This window comes from Zootoca vivipara, chromosome 1 (assembly GCF_965207765.1).
Source record: "Zootoca vivipara chromosome 1, rZooViv2.hap1.1, whole genome shotgun sequence".
NCBI classification, from domain to species: domain Eukaryota; kingdom Metazoa; phylum Chordata; class Lepidosauria; order Squamata; family Lacertidae; genus Zootoca; species Zootoca vivipara.
The window spans coordinates 112,865,234-112,876,283 of record NC_142582.1 but is presented as its reverse complement, the minus strand read 5'-3'; the positions used below and the strand labels follow the sequence as shown (position 1 = coordinate 112,876,283).

At 41.1% G+C, this 11,050-nt stretch overlaps 1 protein-coding gene across 4 annotated transcripts in view; it reads right to left on the bottom strand.

Annotated features, from left to right (window-relative positions):
* Positions 1 to 945: 945 nt before the first annotated feature.
* The window catches only part of DGLUCY (D-glutamate cyclase), a 34,203-nt gene continuing 24,098 nt past the window's right edge, over positions 946 to 11,050 (bottom strand). For 3 of the 4 annotated variants that reach the window (XM_035101913.3, XM_035101911.3, XM_088672726.1), the window contains 6 exons: positions 9,730 to 9,990; positions 8,033 to 8,132; positions 7,543 to 7,691; positions 6,054 to 6,173; positions 4,395 to 4,546; positions 946 to 2,241 (listed from right to left, as the gene is read on the bottom strand). In XM_035101913.3, the coding sequence (XP_034957804.3) occupies positions 2,098 to 2,241; positions 4,395 to 4,546; positions 6,054 to 6,173; positions 7,543 to 7,691; positions 8,033 to 8,132; positions 9,730 to 9,990 (926 nt within the window). In that variant the 3' untranslated portion in view covers positions 946 to 2,097. The remainder of the gene's footprint in view (positions 2,242 to 4,394; positions 4,547 to 6,053; positions 6,174 to 7,542; positions 7,692 to 8,032; positions 8,133 to 9,729; positions 9,991 to 11,050) is intronic. The other variant, XM_088672723.1, reaches the window with a different exon arrangement.

Sequence of the window (11,050 nt, the reverse complement as noted above, 5' to 3'; positions counted from 1 at the left end):
ATTTTTCCAGCAAGGTACCAACACTTTGAATTGTGCTCGGAAACATACTGGGAGCCAATGTCGATCTCTCAGGACCGGTGTTATATGGTCCCAGCGGCCGCTCCCAGTCACCAGTCTACCGGTAGCTGCTGCATTCTGGATTAATTGCAGTTTCCAGGTCACCTTCAAAGGTAGCCCCACGTAGAGCGCATTGCAGTAGTCCAAGCGGGAGATAACCGGAGCATGCACCACTCTGGCGAGACAGTCTGCAGGCAGGTAGGGTCTCAGCCTGCGTACCAGATGGAGCTGGTAGACAGGTGCCCTGGACACAGAATTAACCTTTGCCTCCATGGACAGCTGTAGTTGTCCAGAAAAAGGTTCAGTACCGAAGTGCATTCCTAATGCTCAGGAATACACTTTCCTCTTCCCAATATTATTACAATAATAATTCTCTTTAAGGAAATATCAGGAACACCTCAAATAGACATAGGGACACATAGGCTGCTTCTCTAATGGGCCAAGGGTGTGACACTTCAAAATAGAGACACAATGAGAAACAATAGCGGCCTTGGGGATGTTTTGGTAAAAATATTTCCCCATAGAAATTCACTGTCATTCTGAATGGCCTGTTTGCATTTACAGTCGTACCTCGGGTTACGACCACCTCGGGTTGCGAACAATTCGGGTTACGAACTCCGTAAACCCGGAAGTATTTTTTACCGCACGCACGTCCCGCGCATGCACAGAAGCGGCACACACGCTTTGCGCATGCGCAAAAATAGCGCTTTGCGCATGCGCAAAATGGCGGTTCGGGTTGCGTTCGGGTTACGAACTTTTCGGGTTACAAACTGCGACTCGGAACGGATCGTGTTCGTAACCCGAGGTATTACTGTACAGTATATTAAGGAAAAGATTGTAACAACATAAACAAGATTGTGCTGGAAACAACAAACATTGTGGCAATAATTCATTGTAAGATTAATTTATTGTAAATTCATGGTAAGAGATCACATTCATCTTTAAAAAATAAACAAATGTCTGACTTGTAGCAACCATTAAGGCAAATGAAGCAACTTTTAAAGTAATGACTATATCATCACTAAGAAAAAATTCTGGGTCAGGGCAAACATCTGTTGAAGATGGCAGTGATATTTCTACTAGACTAAACATTCCACAAGGATAAACAAACCAGTAACATTGGAGGACCTAGACTGCCCAATATCCATAGATACAGACCACTAAGAAACATTTCCACAAATTTTGATGTTTAAACGCTGTCTCATTTTTCCAATCTTAAATTCAGTTCTCCACATTTCTGCATCAGCTTGAGATTTTTTTCTAAGTGTCCTCATGAAAATTCACCAGCATTTTAGTGCAAATTTATCATAAAATGCACTTTTCCGTATGAAAATGCATTTTTCTGTGCTGTTATCACCAATATACAGAATGCACACGTCACCCTATTACATGTATTTTTGTACATATTACTTGGTTAAGAAACTGCATTGCAAAATTCAGAGAAGGGCAAATTTTGAAGGATGGCTGTGTTTTGATCTGCATACTGCTGTGGACAGTGCGAATTCAGTAAGTTTTCCTCTTACTGTGAACTGAATTGAATTTATCCTCCATCCCTACTGAGCACTGAGCCTGTGTATTCCCCATTCCTTGCCTCTAGCACAGATACAAGGAAGAGGAGATCAGAAGCTTCTGTCTCCGTTTTGGCATCACATTGGAAGCCTAAGCTATGCTCAACCTTAACTAGGTGCTATTGAAACAAACCAGCTTAATAAACCAAGATTTGAAGTTGGCTAGTTTCATAGTTCGGACTTAACACAGTATGTTTGGGTTTGGACATAATGCTAAACTGTGTTCAGCATTATGTCTGAATGAGGCGAGTGTGTTTGCTTTATCACTCTGAAATGCAGAGAAAAATAGATAGCTGAACAGAATCATAGAATTATAGAGTTGGAAGGGACCCCAAGAAGGTCATCTGTTTTATCAGAATTCTTCATTTCGCAAAGTCTATATATCTTTATTTATTTATTTATTTATATTTATTAAAATATTTATATATCACTATTAGAAATAAAATAAAAATCAACATCTTGTTGGGTAGAGTTACTTCAGAGTTTCCTCCAGCAGCTTCTCAAGCATAGCTGAATGAATGTCATAGAATGGCAGCCCATCTACTTCCATTGCCAGACTAGCAGTTTTCCCACTGCGTACTTTGAGTCGCTGTAATATGTTCAGCAACTTTTCTTCCTGCACAAAAAAGTAAGATATTATTGTCAGTACAGCTGTTATTCAGAAACTGTTCAACAAGACCATGCTAAACCATTCAAGATATTCCGCGCTCATTGGTTTTTGAAAACTACTTCTCACACAGCCAACAGACAGATCAGAAAGGTACCTCGTGAGATAAAACTCTGGAGTGGTCTGTTTGCTGTCTTTTGAGATTATCCAAGACTATCAGTTTCTAATTGGCCAATGGCAGGCTGGCGCAGAGGGCGGGGCTCCTCGGGGGGTGTGCCTGAGAGAACAATCATGCTTCCCTCAGGTCCACTCCCAGGGGATTTAAACAGCCCACGCCAGCCCCCGATACCCAGCTCTTCTCCTCGCTTACCCCTCCAGAAATAGGGTATCCCATTAAAGGGATCTATGAAGGAGTTGTTTTTGTCCATGGAGTTTTCTTGGCAGGGATACTGGAGTGGCTTGCCAGTTCCTTCTCCAGGTGAATCACGTTTAGTCAAAACTCTCCACTATGACTTGTCCATCTTGGGTGGCCCTGCATGGCATAGCTCATAGCTTCTCTGAGTTATTCAAGCCCCTTCGCCATGACAAGGCATTGATCCATGAAGGGTGAATTATGGTGCTGGAGGAGACTCTTTAGAGTCCCATGGACTGCAAGAAGATCAAACCTATCCATTCTGAGGGAAATCAGCCCTGAGTGCTCACTGGAAGGACAGATCCTGAAGCTGAGGCTGCAATACTTTGGCCACCTCATGAGAAGAGAAGACTCCCTGGAAAAGACCCTGATGTTGGGAAAGATTGAGGACACTAGGAGAAGGGGACGACAGAGGATGAGATGGTTGGACAGTGTTCTCGAAGCTACAAACATGAGTTTGACCAAACTGCGGGAGGCAGTGGAAGACAGGAGTGCCTGGCGTGCTATGCTATGGTCCATGGGGTCACAAAGAGTCGGACACGACTAAACGACTAAACAAAAACAACATGAAGGAGTTGCTTCTGTCCACTTACTCAGAGAGGGACTTGGGTTTCAGTGCAAAAGAAATGACACCTAAACTATGCTTTTAAAATCATATAGTAATAGAATTCCAGGAGCCGGCATGTTCTCCAGAGTGAATGAGCAATTCAGATTAACAGCTGGGAATCAGATGGTGGTTCTTAATTATTAGAAGGAGAAAACTGGGGAGCAAAAGTTCATGAGAGGCTCAGCTTAGGTGGACAAATCTTTGAAGGATATAGTTAGATTTAAATTCTGAGGGTTAGAAAGTATTGTCCCTCACAAATGTTGAATTGTTCTATGTATGAAGTCACTCTGCATTACATTTCCTGGGGTTGGTTTTACGTAAGCTTGGAGTTTGTGTAGTTGCCTTATATGGGAATATAGAAGGAAATTTCACCTGATGTCAAACTGACTAGTGGACTTTTACTTTTGCTTGATTATTATTATTCTACCGTACAGCTTTGCTTGAATAATGTATTGCTATATGGTCTTCAGGTACTTTCTCTCTTGTAAGAGAACACAGGGTTGTAGCTTGTACAGGTAGATTGAAGGATGATGAATAGTTTGTTCTGTTTGTCTTTTGGACAAAGAACATTGGATGGCCTTTGGTCTCCTACAAACTTACCCACTGAGAGACCCTTTAAAAATGAACCAACCAATGTTATTTATTGCTATTAAATCCAGGCAGTCATTGTTGGGAGCAAAAATGAAAATGTTCCTAGTCTCATATTAATATCAGGCTCTTTAGAGAGAATAAAGCAATCTCTTTAGCCAATGACTAGTATTTAAAGAAGAAATTTTGTACAAATATATAAAACAACACCAAACAAAAAAACCCAAAATGCTATAATAATAAAATATACTAGTAATTGTATCATGATATAGAACACCAGCAATAGAAAACAACACGAGTTTCTGAAATTAGTTTCTGGAGAATTGTACATACAACAGCACAATATTTAGCCACACTGGAAGAGGGGGATTTTAGAGAGAAAGGTAACTGTATTATAATATGTCTTTGTCCCTTAAGCACTTAATGGATGCATCTCTTTTCCCATGGCTACAACAGTGATGACTTCTACATATCAGAAAATGAGCCTACCGGTATATGTGAAAGAGTCAATATCCTAATACAATATTTTTGTACTATCTTCTTCCAAGAGAATACCTTGGCCACAGATGGGAGTGCTGATGTCCATTTCACTTTGGCAGATGACCTAGGAAATCCCACAGCTTTCCTCAGATAGCGGTCATGTATTTCACAGGTGTTGAGGATATACAGGGCGCAAGCGACAGCATAGCCTCCCCAGTTGGAAACCCCTTAAAAATAAAAATAAATAATAATAATAATAATAATAATAATAATTTATTATTTATACCCCGCCCATCTGGCCGGGTCTCCCCAGCCACTCTGGGCGGCTTCCAACAGAAGAATAAAACACAATAATCTATTAAACATTAAAAGCCTCCCTGAACTTCAGATGTCTTCTAAAAGTCTGGTAGTTGTTTTCCTTTTTGACATCTGTTGGGACGCACAAGTTTTGAATGCCTGTATGGTGTTCAAACAAGGTATCAACCGAACAACCGATGAACCTATGGACTGCCAGCTCTTGAATTTAATGCCATTGACGCCTACATGATAGAAGGAAATTTAAAAGGGTGAAGCATTCCCTCACTGTTAGATCTAGGCTCAAACAGCAGCGTACTGTGCTTTGGTGGGCTTTCTCTATGGTGGGATTCCACTGGTTCATGAATCATGGTTGGATTAGATAAGGAACTAACATATTGTTATGAGTACTGTGGGGGTGGCGTGTGGACCCCCATAATGTCTGGATTTAGTAGATAATAGAATTAATCAAGGTTTGGTTAAAACTGTGCCAAATGCTGTAACCCCTGGGGTAAGCTTATGCTAACAGCAGGCCAACTTGGCATAGCCGCTAAAATAGGCCATTAGCAGGGGACGATCAAGGAAATAATTGGAGGGCAAAGGCTGCCAGACAAGCAGGGAGGGGCTCCTCCTTCACCTGTGTGCGCTAGTGGGCAGGGAAAGAAAAGGTTTAGGGTTTCAGCGTGGGTGATATAGGCTGAAGGAAAATTATGGTGCTTTGCAAGAGCTTTGAAAATGGGGAGCAGGGGAGAGAAGGAAGACATGTGAGCTGAGGAAGACAGGCTGGAACAAAGAGACAAAGAGGGGATGGCAGATTTCTCTGCCTGTTAAGCCTATGGAAGAATCTGAATGAATGAATCTTTATCGCTAAAAGCTGTAAGCCGTCACAATTGGTCGCAATGCATAGGATACAAATAATTGATTTAAAACTGAACAACAACAACAACAGCAAAGCAAACATACAAAATTGCAAACATCACTCTTGCATATGTTAAGCACTCCACATCTCACACTCCCCCTTATGATACTTGTCTTGGTGCCTAACTCTCTTCTATGGAAGAATCAAGAGATGATGATGGTGATAATAATGAGAAGAAGAAGAAGAAGAAGAAGAAGAAGAAGAAGAAGAAGAAGAAGAAGAAGAAGAAGAAGAAGAAGAAGAAGAAGAAGAGGCCTGCAAAATTTCATTTTGGCATCTCAATGGGAATAATAATAATAATAATAATAATAATAATAATAATAATAGTAATAAATGTCAGGAGTGAAGCAGCCAGAAAATTGTGGGGTGGGGGTGTTGTTGTGCACATGCAGGGGGAGTGAGGCAGGCAAGTCACATTGTACAAGTGACTTGCACCGATCGGATGCATTTGTTTAATAATACCCTCTGTTCCATGTAAATGTTCCAATTTCATATATACGTTTAGCCCGTTCTTCACTTACCTGCAACAACTGTAAAATCAGCGTCCACGTTACAAGCTATAACATCTCCATTTTTAATGTACTTCTTTACAGCTTCTTTCACTTTTCCCATTCCCAGTTCATTTCCTCCATCCCCAATGCCTATATTAAAATTGACAAGGTATGGTGAAGTACCATACTTATTTATAAATACTGTACAGTATAAACCATTAATGAAACATACAATGTTACAGTACTTTAGTGGAGGGTTGGATGTGTTGTTTTTTAACAGCTAGGTAGTGAAATCTTGAATACAAAGTTAAAAACACAGCAATGCTTAAACTAATTTAACATCAAATTACCAAGGAAAATTTAAATTATTGGTAAATTGTTAATCCTGGCATATAGTCTAGATTCTACTTTTGCTGCTATTATGTTTTCAGTTTCATCAACTAATTGTTTATAATTGTGGTCAAGTTCGTTACACAGAGAGGAGGGATGCAGGCATTGAATTTTATCATTGTCTTGTTAACAGCTCTAATCATTTTCCTGCTAAAGGACACCTCAATGCTTCTCAATGCACTTCATCTGCTGAACAGTTCCTTGTTTAGAATTGTTAACAGAGTATTTAAAATGTCATTTCTTCTTCTTTTTCTAAAATGGTCATGTTAAAGTAACGTTTCCTCTCTAGCAATAGGAGGCAATATAGTAATAGCCAATTAAGGATTCAATAGTTCATCAATATAGACCTACATTTCATTTGACCAAAGTGAAAGTCAACATCTGTCTTAATCATGTTGGATTCCAACTTGGACCATGATTTCTTGGGGGCTGCAATGGTCAACCAAGAGTACACCAGGTACATTTTTTTGGGGGGGAGGGGCGGAATCGAGATTAATTTATTTGCATATAAAACAAATCAATGCAACTTAGTCAAATTAAAAGCAGGTAATGTAAGCCCATTAATCACTTTATTTCACTTTAGGATTTAAGCAAGCTTACTAAATCCATTTTGAGTATACAGCTTAGACCCATTTCCCGAAGGTTATCCCATTATTAAAAAGCTTTTGATATAAAATGACCATTCAATATAATCAATGGACTTTTTAACTTACAGAATAACATTACTGCCTTTCTAATCCATACTGGAGTTCTGCAACCTCCCAGATCCTCATTTTCACTCCTTCTGAAGATTGGGATATTTGCCAATCTCCAGCCTTGTATCACTTCACTCCTCCCCCAGGATTTCCCAGTGATTATAGATTATAGTGATTATAGACAGAGGTCCACGAAGTCCAACAGGAAGCTCCTGAATTCAACAGGAAGCTCCTGAATACCAAAGTAGCTATTTCCTGACCAACTCTTTATCCATCTTGAAATTCAGTCCTGAACCATTACCAGTCATTCTACTTCTGCAAAGTTTCATGCAGCAAACAAACTGGAATAACAGACATCAACCTTCATGGTTTTCACTAGCATGTAATAATAGTACATTCTTTAGGTTATTGAACAAAAATGGCACCACACTTACCTGTTGTAGTAATTCCTGGGATATTTTGTGCAGCTAGAAATAGTTCATCAATGGGATCCACTAAATGCTTAATATTAATTTTTCTTGCATTATAATAATTGCCATCTGCAGCCATCCCAGTACGTTCAATTGCTATCAGGTGATTAAATCTAGTTAATGGGAAGAAATTATATTATGAGAAGCAGTTCTACGATTCAGATCTAATAGATTTACTTCTGCTCCTTTTCTTCGCTGTTGTACAGCCCCCATGTCAGGCGAATGCCGCTATCTCTTGCCCCTACCCTCCTGTAATCCCTCCATTCACATATATCTCCCTGTATTATTCTGGATTATTCCTCAGGAAACTGCCTATTATAATTCCACTGGCAACCTGCTTCTTCCACTTCTCACCCATCACTCTTTGCTTGTAAGAGGGCTTAAAGACTGCCATGAGATAAACAGTTATGTCTTCCTCAGTTTGCTTACTCCTTTGCTTTTTTAAGGAACATACCTAGGCTTTTCTGGATTTCCATCTTCACACAAAAACAGCAAAGCTGAATCCACAGAATCACTCTGATAGCTAATTATAGGGACCGGTGTCTCCAGTATCCCTAGAATATAACAGAATTCAATGGAGTATAAAAAGACAGCAAGGCTCACACAATAATTGCATTATTTCCTTGCAATTATAACGTTTTATCAGCTGCTCAGTAGTTTAGGAAGCATGGACCTAGCTCATTCATGCCTTACTCCTATGGCTTTCCATCACTTTTACAAAGATAAATGGTCTTGGGAAGAGGAGGTGGAGTGTTACTGCAAGAAGGCAAAACCAGAGGCATAGAATGTAGACCCAGCCATAGATTTACTTTGATATTGCAATAACCCATTCAACTCAGGGTTGAAGAATCCAGGCGCTTCTGCTGTCCAATTCCCACCAGATCCAGTCAACTAGGCCAATGGTCAGGGATTTAATTAACAAAATATATACACCATCTTATCCACATGTGGGGAATGTGCTATGAAGACATGGACCAAGGGCTGTCCTAACTTTTTAGAGGAGAGATAATCATGGGGATGCCAGTACTGGTAGCATCCCCATGATAAACATAATACTTAGGAGATGTTTGATCTGGCCATGGTGATACATGGTGCACTTTCTTTTCCCCATGACTGTTTATGACCTGGGTCCAGGCTGGGTCCTCCCTATATCTTCCTGGAAGTTGAAAATGTGGTCACTTTTTAAAATTTCAAGATATTTACTTATCTTCCTCTTAACTCCACTGAAAACTTTTTTTAAAAAGCAAGCAACACATACCATATTTTTCGTTCCATAAGACCCTACCATATTTTTCGTTCCATTTCTCCTCCTAAAAAGTACTGTAAATTCCTGCGTTTAAGACTACTTTTTAACCCAGGAAAATCTTTTCAAAAGTCAGGGGTCGTCTTATACGCCGGGTCGTATTTCTTATACGGCGAGTATATCCCAAACTCTATATTTTAACTGGAAAAGTTGGGGGTCGTCTTATACGCCGGAATATACGTAAGAGGAAATGTCTGTGCGGCGAATGCGTGGTCCCTGGAGCTGAATTGCCCAGGGGCTAAAGGCAGATCCTGCTTTTTGTTTTTTAAAAGAAAGAGCTAAAGGCTAACAAGAGGGAATGAGCTGAAAGGAACCCGCTCAGCAGCTGATTGCAAGAGATCGGGGAGGGAGATAAGAGAGCTAGCCTCCTTCCCAGCCCCTCCCAGCCCCTTGCCTAGGCCTCAATTGATGTCTGCAGAGGGAGACATGTGACTGGCTGATTAGATTATCTGTCTGGAAACTGTAGAAATGGGTCCCTTTCCTTTCCTATAGAAGAAGCTGCAGAACTGTGAGTTGAACCCCATAAAAACAGGATTTTTTCCCTTTGCAGGGAAACTCAGCAACTTTGAGCTGATCCTAAAAAATGGAGCTTTCCCCCTTTGCAAAAAAGATGCACAACTCTGAGCTGATCCTCCAAAAAATGGAGCTTTTCCCCTTTGCAAAAGAAGCTTCCTCAAGTATTTAATGGGGGGGGGCAAAGGCACCTAGGCCTCTAGGAGTTGGCTGCTATGCCTAGGACAATTCAAGAAAGCAATTTTTTTTCTTGTTTTCCTCCTCTAAAAACTAGGTGCGTCCTATGGAGCAAAAAATATGGTAATCAGGTTATTTTTACAATGCCCATGCTGTACCTTGTTCAACGGCTTCCTTGATGATCTTTTCATTCAGATTCAGAGCTCTTTGATCAGTTACGATAGCTACATTCTTTCCCAAGGCCTTCAACATAGCTGCCATTGCAATAGCCCCTGGAGGCCCATCGTTCTCTTCAGGCGGCTCATACTTGAAGTGGGTAGGGAATCCCGTAGTAATCAGCACAGACTGGGCATGGGAAATGGACAGACATGCCTTCAGGAGTTCATCTTGAGTAAGCAGATGAGTCACACCTCTGTCCCCTAAAGGCAGATAAAACAACTTTTCGAGTGAAATCATCCCTGAGCGTATTGCCTTGCTAGTAACATATTAACTTTTAGATAACTATCGGAGAATTCACCCGCACATTTCAAGCAAGGACTAATCTGAGCGGAATGCTGATCCACAACAGGTTTTCACAATATCCACTGCAAGATCTCACAGTACCAAGGCACCAGAATTAAAAACTCAGTGCTGCTTTGCAGCTCTTACTCCTTGCCCATGATGCAACACAGAGGTTAACCGTGCCCTGTGGAATGCCCTCCCATTGGATGTCAGAAGGAAATAAACAACTACCTGACTTTTAGAAGACTTTTGAAGGCAGCCCTGTATAAGGAGGTTTTCAATGTTTGATGTTTTCCTGTGCTTACTGTGTTCAATTTGTTGGAAGCTGCCCAAAGTGGCTAGGGCAACCCAGTCTGATGGGCAGCATATGAATTAATGATAAGAACAAGAATATGAATAGGTATATATTGAATGCTTCAGTTTTTGCAGGAGTTATTAGCATTGGCTTCCTTTTGTTTCTGTTAAATTTTTCAATGCATAAACTTGAGTGACACATAGGCAAGGCAAGGGTTAAAGAGGCAGCAGGTGATTTGCTTGGCTAAGTGTTCATGACCCAACCAACAAACCAGCCCCATTTCTCTTCCTTTTGAAGAGAGGGGCAAGCACAAGCTTTAACATGGCAAAAGACAGGCATCTTTGCTCCGGGGCAACCTAACAGGCACTTTTGCAAGTGGGTGGGGTCTGGTGCCTCTGTATCCTTGATGCTGAAGGTGCTGGCTCCAACTTACTCTCCAGTAGCTTTCCTGGAGGAGACTCCTTACTGACAGGAGTGGCAATAGGGGTTTGGCAGTGGAGGTGGCCCTTTATGAAGCATGGAGTGGGACCCGCGTGAACCTTCCCCAGGATCCAGCTCCTGACTCTCTTGATCACTGGCCCCCTCTTCCAGCTTAGACATTTATGGGGGCCTGATTTCATCTCTCCCATCTCAATCAAGCCCTCTCTTGGGTCCTCTTGTTCCAACTCCCTGACCTTTCCCAG